At 41.7% G+C, this 20,807-nt stretch overlaps 1 protein-coding gene across 2 annotated transcripts in view; it reads left to right on the forward strand.

Moving 5' to 3' along the window:
• EXT2 (exostosin glycosyltransferase 2) overlaps positions 1–20,807 on the forward strand; it is a 129,542-nt gene that overhangs the window by 40,558 nt on the left and 68,177 nt on the right. Inside the window, exon 8 of one of the 2 annotated variants that reach the window (XM_060018751.1) lies at positions 18,330–18,461. The exons of the other annotated variant lie outside the window; for it this stretch is intronic. Coding sequence (XP_059874734.1) covers positions 18,330–18,461 — 132 coding nt within the window. The remainder of the gene's footprint in view (positions 1–18,329; positions 18,462–20,807) is intronic. 2 annotated transcript variants of the gene reach the window in all.

A 20,807-nucleotide genomic window follows, 5' to 3' on the forward strand; every position in this document is an offset into this window, starting at 1 on the left:
GGGAGAATGGGGACATGAATTTCTCTTGAGAGTCCTTGCCATGATGAACCTCAGTTATTCTTACTCATAGGTATATGTCATCATCCAGGTAAGAAAGAGCAGGGGAAACAAAAGTGAGAACCACTGACATAGCAGGTGTAGCTATTTCAAACTTCTCCCTCTGTTCAGAGTCCCAATTTACGGAACGTACATTGGAGTTTCCACTCAGGATCAACAGGAGAGTTTGTCTTGATAACATGTGATCAGAAGAAGGAGATTCCCGGATGCAGGCGGCTTATAGGGGCCCACGTGCCTCTGGTCAGCTGGCACAGTGATAAGAGGCATTGGGCCCACAGGCTTCTCAACTCCTCTTCCTCCGGGAATGTGTGGGGACAGTGGAAGGGCTCCCATGGGACCTGACTGCTGAGTGAGTTAGTATCCACAGCCAGAAAAAAAGAACCTGCCAAAAACTAGCTCCTCGGCCGTCTCTGGAATGGTTACTACACGGGAAGCAGATGGAAGAGGGAACATGGCCCTAATGTGGCATGACATGGGATGAAACGAGCCCTCAAGTCCCGTCCTCAGTCCCTTCACACATTGTATTTGTGTGTGTGTCTTAATTAAAAGGGCTAGAGGCCTTTCAAGTGTGTCTGTTGCAGTGAGACTTGCTTTATATTTACCTTCTCTGATCAAACAAACTTATGCTTTCTCCTGATTTTAGCATAGCAAACACGGGAAATCTCACCCCAGGCAGATTCCTTTACAACTAGTTGACCCAAGTCGTGCTCTTATTTATTTATTTTTGATGACAGAGTCTGATTAAAGGTTTCCAATCCACCTTTTAGCTAGTCCACGGACCCAACCAGGAGGCAGGGCTTGTCAGCTGCTAATCACTAAAGAAGCTCCCTGATCTGACCTAGGGAACAGTGGGATTCAGAGGCATGGATAACTCTGAAACGGGGCACGGGAGAAATGAATCTCTAGTCCCTTTGCTGAGAAGGTTTGACCAAACACAGTTTTATTGGTCAGTGGCTCCTGCTTTAGTAACCTTTCACCCCCACGGCTCTTGGAGGTACAAGCCATTGGCCGGCCTTGCCTTTGAACTCCTCATGGCTCCTGCCACCTCAAAGGCTCCCAGTCAGAGGCTTGTGTTTTGCTTGGGATCTCTCCTCACAGCAGGGTGTCAGCAGTTGGGAAAACTGATCCACCCTTAGAACCCTGACATATTTGAAGGTGATACCCCTGAGACTTGAAACCTATGGCTTTCTATTTCAGGAGCTGCCTGTCACACGTCAAGAAACACAACTCAGGCTGCCCCCTTTTCCTCCTCTGTCCCTTCTTGCTTCCCATAGGGCAGGAGATCGTAACATTTGAGCACACCCCACAAGTATTCGCGGAGTCCTTCCCTACTTTCAAGCTCTTTTGCCCCTTTCTCTTCCCGGCTTGCCCCAAGTATCATCTATTTTTGAAAGAATTTTTCTTTCAGATAAGGCTAAAACATGCAAATTAAGCCATCTTTGGTGTCTGGGAGCTGAATCGATGGGGAAGATGGTCTAGGGAAAGTATCACGGCTTCCGTGTTCAGCTCCAGTGCGTCCAGGTTGGATGAGCCCTACTTTTAAGATAGCCCAGCTGCACTCTTCCCTGTCTTCTTGATCCGTTCTGTCTTCTGGAAGAAGTAGATCTTCCAAAAAGAGATAGAAGTGGCATGGATTGCTCTCCCACATCTGCTTGGCTTCCAGACTAAGGAACAAGAGTGAAAGCTTTAGTGTTGAGAGGCAAATCCAGGGACCTGTGACTATTAGATGACTTCAATATAGCTTCTTCGGCAAGAAATCAAACCACTCATTCTAAGAATATTGAGTAGAAAATGCCTTCTACTTAAGATGCCTTTAGCTTAGAGAAGGAGCAAATGATCTCTGTTGAGTTCCTCTGCTTTTCTAGAATTCAAATGGAACGTTACTGATAATCCTTAGCAGAAAGGACACTCTGGCAGGGTCTCTTTCTGCTTCAGAGTAAAGGTTGAGTTTTTAGCAGGTACCCAGGTATCAGAAGAGACAGGCCTGGTTTTACTACTGTCTCGTTCTTTCTTTGGTCGTGAGTATGGTCATGAGCTTACACTTCCCAGTTGACAAAGGGAAGGGGAGAGTTAATATTTATGTTAACTGCTGTGTCTGGTGCTGTGTTAGGAACTTCCTCATGAGAACCGGCTGAGGTAGTTGTTAGTCTCATTTTTTGAAGGGGGGCAGTGAACCTTAGAGGCTGGTAGATGGCCTGTAGCCACAAAGCTTTAGTGGCAGGCTTGGGACTGGGAAGAATTGTGGCATATGATTAAGAAGTTCACCTTTCTCACCTTTTCTCCAGGGGCATTTCCCTTTTACACTGAGATAAGTATGTCTTTTGGGACATTTGTGTATTGGTGATGGTTTATAGGTTGCTTCTCTTTGCCTTTAGTTTCTGTTTTCCACCTAATTGCAAATTTACTTCTCCCATTCTAAATCCTATTGCATGACTTTGAGAGAGGAAGGAATTTGAAATCCCCATTCTTCACTTGCCTCTCTCTGCCCCATGTTCTAATTCTTCCTCTGTATCCTTCCTCTGATGGCAGCTCAGGTTTTTAAACTCTTTATAGGAATCAACCATATTACATGATGCCACGTGAGCTTATAAAGAACCTGTAAATATGTATTAGTCTTTGGAAGAAAACACCTTGTCTAATTAAAGACTGTTGTGAACTTAACCGAGCACACTATCTTGCCATCAGATGTCTTGGGCCTCATCGTTCAGACCGCCTCCTTACATTTTCTTGATTCTTAAGGATCAGAAATGGCCGGAGCCATTTTCTCCGGTAACTACACGTGGAACTGACTGCATGTTAATTCTTTAATCACTCCCCATAAATATAAATACTGAGGATGGAGATGAATAGAAGGAAATCTTTGCTTCGAAATGGATGACATGGGCTTACATATGGGCTTTTGGGAATTTTCCGGCCAGCTCTGTCTCAGAATAGGATTTGAGTACTGGTCCATGTACTTGCTTGTTTTCCTAAGCTTTGAGTGACTCGTGGTTTTAGATGTAAGAATAAGGTCTAGAACTCCTAGAAATCAGCTGCACAAATGGAAGTTGTTATGTATTCAACAACTATTCCTATGGGGCTGGGGCTGCTGCTGGTGTTGAGAGGTCTTCAGCAGTTCTTGGGAGCGTGCTGGGGGGACGTGGCCTGGAAGACTGTGTAAAGACCACTTCATCTCAGCGCCAGGAAAATGGGATTAAATTGGGGGAAGTTGAGGGATGGTTAACAAAAATGCTAGGAGTGGAGAAAGCTAGATTTAAAGGAGCAAGTACTCTACAGCCAGCAAGTTCTCAAAGTCCCGAGAAGGGTGAGAAGGAGAAGAAAGGGCCCATTTTGTGTGGCAGAGTTTTATAACCACAGTCGCTAGTATTAAGGTGATTTTATTTTTCTTTTCACCACCTATGTGCCAGCTGGGTAGAGACTATTTCAAACAAGACAAAACAACAACAAACCTACTGTGGATTCCGAATTCTAATATATTTTTAGAAGGCTGGGAATATGGGATAAGGTAAAAATAAAATTGAGATTAAATCCTAGGAGAGATGAATTCCTAGCAAGAATTATCGGGCTCTGTGTGAGATCCTAGGAGAAGAGCAAAAATTTGTTCATTAGGTGTGACACATTAGATCTTGCACTGGGCAGTGGCTGTACTGAACGTTCGAAATGTTCTCAGCTGTTCCCCTGCAGCCACACAGCTGAAAATAGAGACCCTACTGGTTAAGCCAAGTCTAGTCCTGCTTTGTTGCTGCTGTTGGGTAAAATGAAACACTGAGGATGGTGATCTGTCGCCTTAGTCTGTTCCAGTTTCCCAAGATGGTTGGGCCTTACGCTAGAGGAACTGCAGGATACCCGTGGAAAGAGGCGGAGAGAACCCACAGAAACGCACTGCCCTAAATCTGCAGTATTTAGGGGCTGAGTTTTTGAACCCTTGCCCTTGAGTGGGGCCTGGTAAGTTTTGCTTTGTACTGTGGGCCATCAGAGAGTTTTTAATCAGGCTGGGAAGATGGGTTTTTTGTCCCCATGAGATAACAGTGGGGCAGAGAATTAGACGCTAACTCTTGTGTAAAAATTGTCAGATGAATTTTAAAAAGGGCCTCAGTGTAATTTTGAGATTAAATGAAGTACAGGTATGATTTTTTTTTTTTAATTACTAAATTTTATTTTTCAGAGCAGTTTTAGGTTCACAGCAAAATGAAGCAAAATGTAGAGAGAGCTCCCCATACCCCCTGTTCCCACAGCCTCCCCCATAACAATGCACCACAGTGGTTCATTTGTTACGGTTGAACCTACACTGACACATCCTTATCTCTCAAAGTCCATAGTCTACATTAGGGTTCCCTCTTGATGTTGTACATTCTATGGGTTTTAACAAATGTATAATGACTTATTTCCTCCATGTCACTATTTCTTTTTTTTAAAAATATATTTATTTATTTATTTATTTTTGGCTGCATTGGGTCTTCATTGCTACACGCGGCTTTCTTTGGTTACGTCGAGCAGGGGCTGCTCTTCCTTGCGGTGCACGGGCTTCTCATTGCAGTGGCTTCTCTTGTTGCGGAGCACGGGCTCTAGGCACGCGGGCTTCAGTAGTTTTGGTGCGCAGGCTCAGTAGTTGTGGCTCGCGGGCTCTAGAGCACAGTCTCAGTAGTTGTGGCTCACGGGCTTAGTTGCTCCGCAGCATGTGGGATCTTCCCAGACCAGGGCTCGAACCCGTGTCCCCTGCATTGGCAGGCGGGTTCTTAACCACTGCTCCACCAGGGAAGCCCCATGTCACTGTTTCTAATTTAATTCCATTGTGGTCTGAGTGCATACATCATATGATTTCTATTCTTTCACGTTTGTTCAAGTATGTTTTATGGCCCAGAATGAGGTCTGTCTTGGTGAATGTTACTTGTGAGCTTGAGAAGAATGTATAATCTGCTATTGTTGGATGAAATAGTCTATAGATGTCGATTATTTGGTGCTGTTAATAAGTTCAACTATGTCCTTACTGATTTTCTGCCTGCTGGATCTGTCCACTTCTGATAGATGGGTGTTGAAGTCTCCAGATCTAGTAGTGGATTCATCTCTTTCTCTTTGAGGTTCTGTCAGTTTTTGCCTCATGTATTTTGATGCTCTTTTGTTGGCTGCGTACACATTGAGGATTGTTATGTCTTCTTGGAGTATTGGCCTTTTTATCATTATGTAATGCCACTCTTGATGCCTTGTAATTTTCCTTGTTCTGAAGTCTGCTCCATCTGAAATTAATATAGCTACTCCCACTGTCTTTGGATTAGTGTTAGCATGCTATATCTTTCTCCATCCCTTTACTTTTAGTTTATATGTGTCTTTGTATTTAAAGTGGGTTTCTTATAGACAACGTATAGTTGGGTCTTGTTTTTTGATCCACTCTGACAAGCTTTTAATTGATGTACTTAGACCATTAAAAATGATGAAAAGAACATGGACTTCAGAGCTAGACAAAATGGCTTCGTGTTCTGGATCTTCAGTCATCAGCTTTGGGACCATGAGCAAGTTACTGTTAACCTTTCTGAGCCTTGTTTTCTTGTCTGTAGGATTATCTCTTTTCATATAGGATTATTGTGAGGGTCAAGTGAAAAAGTATATACCATGTTTAATTGATTCTCAGACCCTTATTTTTTCATACTTCAAAATCTTTGATGTCAGATTGTGTTAAAATTGATATTGTTTTAGCATTGTATCATATCTTAATTGGAAGCTTTTTCTTTCTTAGTGTTATGTAAAATAATGGTGCATCTTACAATCATTTGTGTCAGGCAGCTATCCCACATTAATGGGACTGCGTAAATCCTAAACAAAAAAATATAAATCGAACCTAGCAGTATATAAAAAGAGATATCTATCATAACTAGATGAGGTCAGGAATATAAGATTGGTTTAACATTAAAAATTTAATTAATGTACCTTCTCACATTAACAAAATGAAGGAGGAAAACCTACCTGATCATCTTAAAAAGGTAGGAAAAAATCATTTGATAAAATTCCGCAATCATTCTTGAGAAGAACTCTCAGCTAAATGAGGAATAGAAAGGAACTCCTGTAACATGATAAAGGAAATTTATGAAAAACTTAGAGCTAACATTATACTTACTGGTTCAGTACTGAACGCCTTCTCCTAAAATTGGAATCATGTCAAGGATGTCTACTCTCTCCACTTGTGCCCAGCATTGTACTGAAGGTCCTAGACAGTGCAAAAGAAAAATAAATAAAAGGCATAAAAATTGGAAAAGAAAAAGGAAAACTGTCTTCATTTGGAGATGACATGATTGTGTATTCAGAAAAGCCAAAGGAATCTACAAACTACTAAACTAATAAGAGATGTTATAGCAAGGTTAGAATACAAACTCTTTGGCTCTAAAGAAAATTTGAATTTTGGCTGAAACACTTTGTCTCGTTTTCTTGTCATGAGACACGTGGTGGTCTGGTGGTCTTTTGCGACCTTCTGTAACATAACTAGAGATGGAATTAAACTAATTTTATTATGTGTATTTTGCAATTATCCACCTTCCTGGATTCTGTAATTAGTTCGCATATTTCTAGCTGATTCTTTTGAGTCTTCCAGATATAAAATCCTATCATCTGCAAATAATGACTGCTTTTGTGTTTAGGGAAATGAAGGCTATATTATGGTCTTCACATAAGAGAACAGTATCAGGAGGATATGTAACTAAATATAGAAGAAAACTCCACTAACCATCACTAAAGAAGTCAGGGTTTGTATGTCTCACATTAAAAGAAATCTGGAAGTAGGCAATCCATCCAGGGCAAGTGTAGTGATTCAGTGATGCCATCAGAGAAGCAGGCTTCTTTCTCTGTTTCTGCTCCATCACCATCAGCATGCTGGCTTTGTCTTTTCATTTACAATACGTCTGCTTCAATTCCAGCCTATCATGTCTGCATTCTGGGCAAGCAGAGGGAGAAGACCAAGGGAGAAAACCAAAAGGCTTACCCTTAAAAGACTTCATCTTTTTAGTTAGGAAAACTCACATACCCAGGGGCTGTACCAGTACTGTGTCACACGGTCATCCATTGCTGCACAAGAGGGTGGAAAATTTAGTATTTTAAGCTGGTTTTGTTAGTAAAGATAAGGAAGGTAATGGATGCTGGGGAGGCAACTAACATCTGTCAGGACTAATAGTAATCTGGACTGTGAGAAGTTGGGGTAGTGGGATGAACTTTGCCATTAATTGTGTGTGTGTGTGTGTGTGTGTGTGTGTGTGTGTGTGTGTGTGTGTACACAATCTCACTGGGTATTGCTGGGATACAAGAGTTTTGGTTTTTTGTTTTATTTATTTTAAACACTATTTTGTAGCTGGCCACTTAACTGAACTTCCTTATTTGCTCTGATAGGTTTTTAGTTGATTCTCTAGGATTTTCTTAATAGCCAATCAATGGAAAGCTCTTGGATTTCTTTTCAAATTCCTTTCTTTTTCTGTTTTCTTATTGTTTCTACTAGTTTCCTTATGTTTCCTTCATTCTTTTCCAAATTATCAAATTGGGTGCTTACTTTATTTTTGGATGGTAATTCTGTGTATATATCAGAGTAAAGTTAAACTATGAGACTAGAAGCAACTAAAATTTGGAAATATTTGAGGTCTCAGTAGATTTCATCTCTTAAGATTTTTTTAATTGTTGTTTTTTTTTATTAATTTTTTATTTATTTTTTTGGCTGCGTTTGGTCTTCGTTGCTGCAGTGGGCTTTCTCTAGTTGTCGCGAGCGGGGGCTACTTTTCGTTGCGGTGTGCGGGCTTCTCATTGTGGTGGCTTCTCGTTGTGGAGCACGGGCTCTAGGCGCGCGGGCTTCAGTAGTTGTGACACGCATGCTCTAGAGCGCAGGCTCTGTAGTTGTGGCGCACGGGCTTAGTTGCTCCGCGGCATGTGGGATCTTCCTGGACCAGGGCTGGAACCCGTGTCCCCTGCATTGGCAGGTGGATTCTTAACCACTGCGCCACGAGAGAAGCCCAATCTCTTAAGATTTTTAATAAAAGCTGGCTATATGCTTTTCTCTTTTCAGTAGATGAGATGTGTTATCAGTCTTCAACTTAACATTTAAGGCAAATGTCAGATTTTTTATTTAGTGAAATTATTGAGGAAAGAAAAGTTTTAATATTTCCAGAAGCCACAAAACCCCATAGGCTTAAGGATTTTAATAAAATCCTATACTGTGTATACATAGAGTAGCTAACATATATATAATACTCGGTGAATAGAATTTCATAGTTTTTAATCCTTTTAAACAACGCTAAAAATGGTGTGCTAAATTCTTTGATACTCCCTCCTCCAGGAGGTGGAGCTTAATTATCCTCCCTTTGAATACAGTCCGAATATAGTGACTTGCTTCTAACGCATAGATTATGAAATGGGGATGGTAACTTTACAGTGGAGAAACCTGGTAAACCCCATCTTAACCAGGGGATCAAGGTGAACTTACCCTGTAATAAGTCACGGTGATACCATGTGTCCCCCGATATGAAGTAAAGAGAAAAGCACATCAGCTCTGTAGTATTCTCCAAAATCCATAACCCCAGTCTAATAAACCAACCCAGATTGAGGGACATTCTGCAAAATTCCTGACCACACTAGGCAAAAGTGTCAAGGTCATGAACTACAAGGAAAGATGGAGAAACTGTCACAGATGGGAGGAAACTAAGGAAGCATGACAACCAAATGCAATGCAGTGTCCTAGATTAGATCTTGGAACAGAAAAGTGACCTTAGAAGAAACCTGGGAAAATCCAAAAAGAGAACAGAAGTCTGTAGCTGAGTTAATAGAATTAACTAAATGTTAACGTCTTAGTTTTGATCGTTGTACCGTGGTGATACAGGATGTTAACATTGGGAGAAGCTGGGTGAGGGTATTCGGGAACTCTCTGTACTACCATTGCAACTGTTCTCTAAAATTATTTCAAAATGAAAAGTTAAAAAGAAAGCAATTGCAAGTTTGCGTGGTAAAGAAATAAAAAAAATATACACCTACCAAAAAATTGTGGAATGAACTCTGCTACTGTTATGTGAACAGATGTCTCTGGCTTTGAGGAAAGTTCAGTCAGTGGTATATGTGGCTTCCTCAGGGGCTGTGATCAAGTAAGTGAGATGGTGGGCCTGGGAACACTGCGCTAGATGATGGAAAAGTGCCTCCAGGGCATCAGGGACTTTTAGGTGGAAGATGCGTGTGGAGAGGGCGAGTAAAGTAGCTTCATGAGTACGGGAATGAAGAAAAGCACTCTCAGATTTTGTGGAGTGAGGTATTGTAAATGTAATTAACAAAATAAATGTTTTAAGGAAAGAAAAAACTGGAGTGCTGATAAATTCCTGATATATTAACCTTTTCTGCTTCAGAAATCTCTCTTTATTTTAAAGGCGGTAAATCCTTTTTATTATTGTTTGTTGAATCATTGAGTAAAGGTATCAAATGTTAGTGAACTTCCTCTTCTCCTCTAGAAAAACTGACAACACAGGCCTAGTACGTTTTTAGAAAACCTTCAGTCCATGAGAAGTGCCCCGAGGGGTTTTGTTGATATTTTTTTCCCCTAATTTTAAGTACGTTGTCTTGTAACTGTTATGTTTATAAAAATGGGATAAGCAAAAGAATAAACAAAAAGCCAGTCTTGCAGTAGTTCTCAACTAGGAATCAGGATGCTCGGATTATCATTTGACCTCACCAGTGCGTGCCTTTGGCTGCCAGGTGGAGGTTGTTCGAGCCTGTCTCTGCTGCCTCCAGGCTGGTGTGAGGTTAGGCAAGAAGGGCACTGAGCTCCCTGCTCTTGCCCTCTCATCTGTACGGGAAGGTAGCGAGGAAGAGAGCCAGTGTAACCCTGCAGCGTTTGCTGCATAGGAGGCTTTGGAGCAATAGTAGGAATGCTCATTGGTTCCATTTGTCACAGCAAACAAATGAAAAGGAACTCATCAGCCTGTGGTGCACTGGTGCTTGGAAAGGCTTAGAATCCCTTTGGAAGTTTTCAGATTCATCTTCAGACACAGCTTTGAAAAATTAATCCATGAGGCGTGGAAATATTTTCCAGCCCTTCACCTGAGATATATGGTTCTGTCAGTGTAGTAAGCTGAGAGAGAATCTCCTGTACTCAGATCCCTTGAATCTCCCAGGTTGCTCAGACGCAGAAGTGCTTTTGCATCTTTAACGACGCAGCTGTTTCTTAAACTTCCTGAGGGAGAAGGCGAATGCTTTATTTACTCTGTCTTGGTTCTCTGCACTTATTCAGTCTGTTTTATTGTTTTTCATTAATTTTGGAATATTCTTAGCCATTATTTCTTTAGATGTATCTGTTGCCTTGTTTCCTACCCCTCTTCTGGAACTCCAGTTACAGCTACTGTAAGAACATTAGATATGGTTCTACAGTTCTTGGGTGCTCTGTTCTGTTTTCTTACACTCTTTCTCTTTGCATTTTGGTTTGGATAATTTCTTTTTTATTTTCAAGTTCACTACAGTATTTCTTTCCTTTGCCATATCTACTGTGCTGATAAACCAATTGAAGAAGTTCTATGATACTATGTTTTTTACTTCTAGCATTTTCATTTGGCTCTTTTTCTTATAGTTCTCATCTCTCTACTGAATACTCCCGTCTGCCATCTGTTGATGTAAGTGGTCTGCCTTTTTTACTAGCTCCTTCAACATATTAATTATAGTTAGTTTAAGGCCCCCATCTAGTAGTTCCAACATCTTGGCCATCTTTGGCTCTGGTTCTGCTGGTGGCTTTATGTTTTGACGGTGGATTGTTTTCTTTCGCATTTTGTTTCCGATAAATGTTGACTGAATGATGGACATTGTGTGTTAGAAAAACAAGAGACCTAAAGTAAATGTCATGTCCAGAAATGGGCAGACCTCTTCTTCTGTGAGCTGTTAGCATGGGAGGTTGACTCAGTCTAGTGTGTAATGAAGGTGGGTTTGGGTTTGTCCATTGCTAGACTTACCTCCAGCACCACACACTTCAGATGCTGCTGGTGGTCACCTTGTTCCTGTGTGGGGCACAAGGTACTAAGGTTTTTCTCAGAGTTCCAGCCTCACCCGCCACTTTCAGCAGGCCCTGCCTGCCTGTGCCACACAGGAGGCCTTGCTCCCGTCCGTGGGTCGACTTCCCTTGCTTGTGTGTGGTGCTGGGCTCGTGGTGGAGCAGCAGGATTCTGTTCCCCTGGTCCAGCCGCAGTCTGGCAGGCTTGCTTGCCGGGGCCTTGGAGGTGGGGCTTTCTCAGCATTCTTGCTCCTCCCCCTGGGCAGCTAGAGTCTGCCCTCTGTCTGTGGGCGTCTGAGGTTGGAGGGAGTTTCCTGCCCCGCCCTTGGTGGTAGCTGACCTGTGCGCTGTATCCGTGTAGGAGCCTGATCTGAGCGAGTTCACCTGGTTGTCCTTCGGGGCAGATGGCTCTTGCGTCTGCCCCTGCTACCAGGGCAGCGTCCCTCTGAGTTGCTGGTGGGGGGGTGTCCTGCTTATGTCTGGAACTTCCAAACTGCCCTACTAGCCCACACTCAGTTTGAGGAATTGGTTAAAACTTTAGCTGTATTTTGAGGCCGCTTTTACAGTAGCCACCCCTACCTTCTGTGCTTTTCCAAAGCTGAAATAGTTTGAGTGTCCCATTGCTCCTGGGTGTCACTCTTTGGAGTTTGGTCTCCCTGATTGCCTTATGACCATAGCTCTCCGATCGGCCCAAGACACCTTATGGTGTTAGTGGGGTATCTGGTGCCGTTTTCTCATTGTTATGGTGGATTCCATGTTCCCTTGTGGCTTTCTGCATCCTAAGCAGAAGCAGATCCTTTATGTTGTGACCAACCAGTGGGTGGGGGGTGGGGAAACAGCAGAATTGGGGCACCTTCTGATCCACGGCTACATGTCGTTGTCGGGTGTTTGGACGGTGCTACCTCTTGCGATTTGGGACAGAGGCTTAGCTGGCTGGTTTATCATTTTATTTTGTGGTTTTCATTAGGAAAGTCCTTTAATGCACTAAAATGAAGCCTGTCGACGTGGGTCACATTCAGGAGGTTCTGATGGGAAGGGCATATTGCACAGTCGGCTGCTGACTGAAGGGCACTGGAAAGCCGTCACTGCTTTGGGAGGCAGATGCTCTTGGACCGCGAGGGATCCTGGGCTCTTGCCCTTCTGTATAGTCTTTGAATGGTTGGGTAGCCTGTCCACTAGGGACAGACTTGCATGGCATAGTTTTAACAACCGTTTCTCTCTCTCGTGGTCTCTACGTGCGTAATATAAGGGCAACTTATAATCCCATTGCTGCCTTGCTGTTTCACCCAGAAACAAATTTTCCTTTTTTTCCCCTCAAATCCATTTCCTCCATCTTTTACCTTTTAAAATTCTGCATACAAGATGCGGTCATTATTATTAAATGATGGTCTTCCCCCTTTAAGGTCATGGGCTGGTACTTAGAAGATTTGGAAAGTCCCGTGAGATGCATGTGATGCCTGTGAGGGAGATGGATTTGTTCTTTCAACAAACGTTTGACTGCCCACTCCTTGACAGGCACTGGGCTAGGGGCTGCAAGACCAGTCGTGAGCAAAACCAGATGTGTTCCCACCCTCACAGTTTCCAGAGGAGTGCTGGCCTCTTCCTTGGAAGCTTAGAGATTCAGGTAGAAGGGGCATGTCATTGGTTGCTGTACTTTTCAGTATAAAGGTCTGTCACACTCGTACTTGATTTATTTTTATTATATCTAACTCTGTTCTGTGACCAGTTGGATTTCTTTACTGGCTTCAAGAATTGAGATGAATGGAGTGTAATGTTGAGATCCCATCCTGTCTCTCCTCTACCCCTTCCTCCCTTCCCACCCCAAAACAGTGCTGAGTGTATTCTAACATAAGTGACAGAGACCCTGAGGGGACAGGATGGATGCAAGGGTTGAGCAGAGAGCTAACGTGTTCTGATTATCTGTTCTGCACTGGCACTGGGCAGGGAGCTTTACAACCCTCATCTCACTGGATCTTCAGCTCCACGAGAAAGGTGGTGTGGTCTCCATCTCATATACTTCAAAAAACAGAGGGGTTAAGTCACTTAAAATTGTGCAAGGTACTCATCGCCATGGTTCTTTCTACCATGCTGTGCGGACTTCCTTTAAACACTTGTTACTGCTAATCCTGTTGGCTTTATGTTTCTGAAAATCAAAGAAATTAAACCAAAGTAGCAGTTTCAATTTGAAGTATTTATTTGCTTAAGTTAGTTTTAAGTTGGCCCAATCCTTGCCCTTTGCTTTATGATTCTAATATTTGAAAGCATCATAGGAACTTTGTAGTTCTTATGCTTTGAAATATGCACGTTTTACAAAATTACCATGGTATCTGTTTAATGAAGAAAAGCTAAATGCTTTGTCGAACGTTATTGTTCTGACCATTTCATATGTGACTTACCTTTCAGTTGTGTAGATCCAGTGTAGAGTGCCTGGGGAATTTGCAGAGCTGTGGAAGAGTCCCTCATTTAAACTTTTCAGATAGGGATAAGCGTGGCCCCTGTTTTAGGGGGGAAAAACCCTCAAAACATAATAAGCATTTGCTCACTGGATGGGAACACTGGTGCTTTCATGTATTGCCAGCATAGCTGAAAACTCCTTCCTCTCTGCCGAAAAGTGGCTGACGCTGAGTCCTGGAGGGGCTGTAAATTATGCCTTCTAAACACTTCAAGGTGTTAAAGAGGTCCTGCAGAAATAATTAAGCCTGCAAAGTTCACTTATGCTCAGGCTGAGACACTTGAACTATGATTATTGGCAAAGCTTGCTTCCCTTCTGAGAGAAGTTGTAATTTGGTGGACAGGGCTAGATGATTTGAGACACCTTAAATCAGAAGCTCTGTCCTACACTTGTGCAGTTGGCTGGTATTCTAGGTGGATTTGTTACCAATCATTGTTTCCTATAAATCCCCAAATGCTGCTGTCTCTGCTGTGATTCAATGTGAACGTAAAGCTTTGGAATGCTTAAGTTTGAGTGTGGTGTGATTTAAAATAAAAGAACCTACGAAGATGGACCCATTTGGGTAGAAAAGGAGGTAAATATTTAAGCTGTGTGTGTTTATGTGTGGGGCTCACGCTTCTCAGTGAATTTTCACTCCTTTCAGTTCCTTGGTAGAGGACCGTTTCCTGAAACTTACTGTGTGCTGGTACTCTTAATACTCTAGAATGGCGTAGGGAAAGGTCTGACTTTAGAGTTAGGATTCATGAGTGGTGACACTGCCACTTAACAGCTTTGTGTCTCAGTTTCCTCACATATAAAATGAGATTTGCATCTGCCCCAAATAAGTGACAAACTGATAATAAAGAGCAAATGAGACCATGGATACAAAAGTGCTTTGCAACAGGGAAAACATTCTAACATTTGCAAGGATACTAATAAAAGAATGCCAGTTTCCACACCAAAGGAATTCAGTCTAGCTGGAGAGAGAAATGCGATCATCCGAAATAGCAGCAAAACAGTGATAGAACAGAATGTAAGACACCTGACCTATAAGATAAAGGCTGTAAGTGCTGTGGTGTTTCACAGTAAGAGAAGATTGTTGATGTTGGGGACGCTCAACCTCAGTAAAGTTCTCACAGAGAAGATGGATTCTTTTAGGTCTCATGAACTGTAGGTATTTTGGCTGGATGATGGGAGGGAAAGCAGCAAGATGACTGAGCAGGAAGGAGATTGGAGTGAGTGGAGTGTATCTAAGAAGCAGCAGCAGGCAACCAGCAGGCCCCCAGGCTGTACCCAGATGGCCGACCACAGGACAGCTTAAGTCAGATGGCCTTGGAAGCTAAATCTGTTTCTGATTTTCTTTGAGTAGGAGAAATTCTCATTGGGATGCTTTGCCTTCTTCTTAATGTTAGTGGAAACAACAGTCATCATATAACTCAGAAGTTATCCTTGGCTTTAACTAATGAATAGAGGACTTGCCCAGGAAACAGAACCAAAGTCAGTAAGTCTGGACTAGAAAGCGTCTTTTTCCTCCACCTATTTCGGTTACGCTTCCAGTTTCTCATGCTAAACTTGGAAATGTTCGCCCCCTTGTGTAAGTCCTAACAGTCTCTGATTTTGAGTGGACTCGTAGGCTGAATGAAGCTGGCAAGGTCGTCTACACCAGCATCCTGCTTTCATTAGGAACCGAGTTTAAACTCTGCTTGGATAAGAAACTGTCTTCTTTCAGAAGGCTCTGACACAGTAGCTGGTTTGGGAGTAACCCTCCTGTCAATAAAAGAAAAAGAAGTATAAGAGCTTATTGAAGTAGATGAAACAACAGTTCAGGGAGCAGCCCATGCAGTCAGGACTTGAGAGACAATTCCTGAGAGACAGGAGCACACTGAGGGGAGCTACTTGTTCACTCTGGCTCCTTCCCCGAGGGTGCTTCCTAATTCACAGCCCAGGGTATGGAGGCTTTGCAGAAAGCAGCAGTCCCACAGGGCTGACAGGTTGGAGTTAGGGGCTTCCAAAGTATCTGGGATTTGAAGAACAAAATCCCAGGAGAAAGGGAACCACGGGAATATAGCAAAAAATGGGCGTGCAATCTTCCCTTAAGGTGTTTGCCAACTTCTGAGGTACACACGATCAGAACAAAACTCTGAGAATCCCTGCAGAAAGAAACAGCTGGGAGCCTAACAAGCTCTGTAGCTATTTCAGCAACCGTGTATAGTACTGATGAGATAAAGATCAGTGTTCAAGGCTGGCCAAGATGGAGGGGTCCTGGTAAATACCCCAGGCTTTAATTGAAGGCCCAGAAGGCCACACCTTCAGAGTAAGGGCAAGCTGAAAAAAGGTGGCCCTGACAAAACTTGAAACCAACCCCTGACAGGATTATAGTCGTCTGACTGCATTCTCTGTACCTGCCAGAAGAATATGTTACATTCTTAGGAGGAAGATAATCTGGATCATCCAGAACCTCTACAGTTTTCTAATACAGAATGTTGGCATCCAATAAAAAATTAAGATGCACGCTAGAAGTTGAAACCAAATGACCAAAATGAAGAGTAAAAAGATGATAGAAAGAGACTTACAGGTTATTCAGATATTGGGGTTATCAGTCAGGAACGAACAATGTTCAATAATATAGAAGAAGAGAAGGAGGATTTCCACAAAGTTTTGAAATCTTCTTTTAAAAAGTCAAATGGAAATTCTGCGACTGAAAAATATAAGAAGGGAAAGTAAGAATTCAGTACATTGGTTTAATAGCAGTTTAGACACACACACAAAAAAAGGATAAAGGATTATTGGACCGGAAGAAAAAGTAGTAGAAAATACCCAGATTGAAGCACAGAGAGGAGAAATACAGAGAAGAGAATAAGAGACATATGGGACATGGTGAAAACATTTTACGTACATGTGTATTTGGAGTCCTAGAAGCAGAGGAGTGTGACAGAAGCAATATTTTAAAAAATATTGACTGAGAGTTTCTAGAAACAGAGAGAGACATCAAATCATAGATTGGAGAAGCTCTCCAATCCTAGGTGGGATAAACACAAAGGGCCACACTGAGGTATATCTGTGAACCTCGATGAAACAAATAGAATGAGCATACACTTAAACTCAGCCATGTCAGAAATTACATTAAGCGTAAATGGACTGTATATACAATTGGAAGCCAAAGATTTTTGAATCGGATAAAATATTAAAAGCCATTTATATCCTTTTTATAAGAGACAATCCTGAGACAAGCTTTGAGGGCACAAATTTGAAAGTAAAAGTTTTGGAAGTAAACACACGCACACACATGTACGTGCACATGTGCACAGGCAGAGAAGAATCAATAAAGATAAAGAATATTGAAACAGTACTTAAAATCAACTTATTGTACTTTACAGTGGTAAAACATCTCATCAACGGCAAAATTCTCTTTTTTTAAAGTGCACATAGATTATTTACAAAAATAAGCTATGTACTGGGCCATAAATCAAGTTTAAATAAATTGCCAAGTTTTGAAATAACGTGTGTTTTCTGACTACAGTGCAAAGTAGAAATCAGTAACAGAAAGATAAATAGAAAATCCCAAAATGTTTGGAAATTAAACAGCATACTTCTAAATGACCCATGGGTTAAAGAAAGTATCACAAAGGAAATTAAAAACATTTTTCACCTAAATTATAATGAAAATGATATATAAATATGTGGGATGCATTTAAAATAGTGCATAGAAGTAAATTTATAGCTTTACATGTATGTATTAAAAAAGAAGAAAGATTGAAATATCTAAACTTCAACCTCAAAAAGCTAAATGCAGGATGAATTAAAATCCCCCAAAACAGAAGAAAGTAAAAATAAGAGCAGAAAGGAACAAAATAGAAAAAAAATGTAAGATAAAGAAAATCAGCAAAACCAAACATTGGTTTTTTGAAAAGATAATAAAATTGATAAACATCCAGTAAGACTGATCAAGTACAAAGAGAAAACACAGATTATCAATATCAGGAATGAAAAGATGTGTATTATTACTACAGGTTCTATAGGCATTAAATAGGCATTGACGAACATTTAGTCCAATAAATTTAACAATTTAGGTAAAGTGAACACATTCCTTGAAAAATACTACCTGCAAAGCTGACATGAAAATGTGAGTAATCTTATGGGTATGAAAGAAAATTAATCCATGATTTAAAACCTTTACACACCAAAAAAACACCTAGCCCAGATGGTTTTTTTGATGAATTCTCAGTCTTTCAAGGAAGAAATAATGCCAACCTTGCATAAAATTTGTCAAGGAATAGAACTTTTTCAACTTCTATGAGGCCAACATAACTTGACACCAAAATCTGATTTTAGTATTACAGTGTTGAGCAAAAGAGTAAACACTGTTTGATGCCATTCATATGAAATGCAGTAGTGGGCTAGTAGAAATCAGAATAATGATTACTTTTGGAGGGATGAGGTTCTGACTGGGGTGCTGGAATGTTCTATATCTTTATCTGGGAAGTAGTTATAAGAGTACTGAAGGTAGAAATTCATTGAGTTGTACCCTTAAGATCTGTGCACTTTATGTATGTTATATCAAAAAAAGACTCTAAACTTACTCTGGTTAAACACACTGATATTTCGTCTTAAGTATCATGTAGTTTCTCTTAAACCTAAATTGAATCCAGTGTGCGTTTCACATGCTCACGTGCTATTTTGACTGCCTTGGTTAAATGCCCACTCTGATGGAGCTGGCCTTGAACAGCAGGGAGCCTTTGCCTTGGTCTCCCTCTTCTTCGGTAATAAGGCAATTACCCAGACCCAGAGTTGGCTGGGACGGAGCATCTAGTTCTTCACTCTCTTTGCTCACTTCACACAGTGTGGTTTTCTTCACAGGCACGGTGGTTCTGGGAAGCGTACTTCCAGTCAATCAAAGCCATTGCCCTGGCCACCCTGCAGATCATCAATGACCGGATCTATCCATACGCTGCCATCTCCTATGAAGACTGGAATGACCCTCCCTCCGTGGTAAATGAATTCCGGGGCGAGCCACATCAGGCCTGGGCCGGCTATCAGGATGGGATGATGGGAAATGTACTGAATTTGTAAAGGTTATTCGAATTCGAGCTTTCTAAGATGAGAGTTTGCTATCAGACTTGGGGCCGATAGGACCCGCTTAATTTTGAAATGATGACAAAAGTAAGAAATACCGAAGCAGCAGCTTCCAGTTTATTTTAAATGTACTTAGGAAGGCAGTATGTTTATTTATTACAGAAATAAATGGGGAGGCCTGGGTCTTGTTGGAAATGGAAGACTTCTGATGACTTCTGCAGTTGTGGTGCTTTGAACTCTTGAAAGGATTCTGTAAGCAACTTAATAACAGCTTATATTTTGAGCACTTCCCCTTGTGCTTTATGCTAAGTGCTTTCCACGGATTATGTCGGTTAACATTCAGACCCCTTGTGAGGAACATCCTCAGCAAAAGTGATTGAGAGGCGTTAGGGATCGCTCAGGACTTTGGCTGAGGCCCCTGGGTACTCCCAGCAGCGAGATGGTGTGGTCAGAAGCTGCTCACGGGGCTTCGTCCTTGCTTGCAGGAGTCACGAGGCACTTGTGGCCTTGCAGGGAGTGTGTCAGCAGCCACGGCTTCTTTCTCACTGAAAGTGCCTGAAGCTGGAGAACACCTGCCGTCTGGCTCACAGACCCTGAGGCCTCCACCTGAGAGCACTAGGGTCTTCTCCATGTCAGACTGAATCGTTACTCTTTCCGGCCGGCCGTCCTTGTCTCCTGACTCTACCTTCTCTAGATAGTCCTGTGTGCTGCCACCTGGTTAATCTTCATGTAGGGCCCTCCTTCCCTCCCTCCTTCCTTTCTGCCTTCCTTCCTCCCGCCTTTATTAAGTGGTTCCTATGTGCCAGGCACTGTGCCATGTGCTGAGAAGGCAGAAAAGGAAAGCAGGCCCTGCCCTCAAAGGAGCTCTCCACTAACTTGGGAAGCCAGCGAGGAAGGGTATTGTATGAGTAGTCCTGTACACCCTAGTGTATGGGGTGGAGCAGGCAGCGCTCCTGGATGGGGGTGGGCAGGACACTTCCTGAAGCGAGGGTGCCTGAGAGGAAGTAAAACGGTAACATTAAGTGAAACAACAGCAGACACCTTTCTGTCTTGCTTGAGGTAAAGTTTCCTTCTGTCTGTCTCTTCCCTTGAATCTGTTGCCAAAGGTAACCTTCCAGAAGGTTTCTATTCCTATATAAACCTAACTGTATAATCTTAGAACACAAATGGGATCATGCTATTCATAGTATTCTGTGCCTTGCCTTTTTCACTTTACTAATAGATCATGGGCTTACTTCCATTTCATTCTGTATAGGTATACTTCAGGTTTAAGGATGGCTGTATACTATTCCACTGTTCAGGTGTATCTTACATGCAAATCTATTTTCTAACAGTGATACAAGGGACATCCTTTCATATGTGTTTGCACATAAATGTGTGAGTGTATCTACAGAATTAATTCCAGCTGAGAAATTGCTGAAGGAATAAACACATTTTGAATGTTGATAGATATTAACAAATGGCCCTTTCAGAAGACTGTACCAGTTTATAGTTCCACCAGAAGCATTTTGGTTATTCTGGTTCTCCATGCCTTCAGTAACCCTGAGTACTTGAATTTTTGCTCAAGTGGAGGTTGACATCTCTGTCAGTTTCTCCCAGAATACAAATATAAATCCTATTTGTATTTCGATTGGTCACATTGAATTTTTAGATAGTTTTAGGCATTTATTCATTCAGTGGGTACTTACTGAGTGCCTGATATGTTCCAGGCAGTGTTCTTGGTGCTTGAAATATGTCAGTCAACAAAGCAGAGGAAAATCCATGCCTTGGGGATTTACATTGCAGTAGATCTTGCCATCTGGAAGCAAGATTTGTCTTTCTGGTAGAATTTTAAAGTTTTCTTTATATAGGTCCTTCACAAGTCCTGAAAATTTTTTTCTTAGGTATTTTATCTTTCTTATACTCTGATAAAGGAATATGTACTCTCTGACATTGTCGTTTCTAACTTTTGTGTGAAGACATATTACTGGCTTCTGAACATAAATTTTGAAATACTCTTTTACTGAGTTCTGTAATTGTTTCACTTTTTAAACATTGATTCTCTTGTGTCTTCTAGATATGCAATCGTATTTACAAATGCTAATTTTGCTTCCTTTTTTCAATATTTGAACCTTTTATTATCTTTGATCTAATTACCTTGGCTAGTAGTTCCAGAACAATGGTAAATGATTATCTGAGTGTTAAAAGGAGAAGGGCAGGTGTTTCTAGTCAGGGAAAGGGGGGAAGTTAGGTTCCATCCAGAAGGATCGGCAAATTCAGAAG

This window comes from Delphinus delphis, chromosome 8, assembly GCF_949987515.2.
Source record: "Delphinus delphis chromosome 8, mDelDel1.2, whole genome shotgun sequence".
Classification (NCBI taxonomy): domain Eukaryota; kingdom Metazoa; phylum Chordata; class Mammalia; order Artiodactyla; family Delphinidae; genus Delphinus; species Delphinus delphis.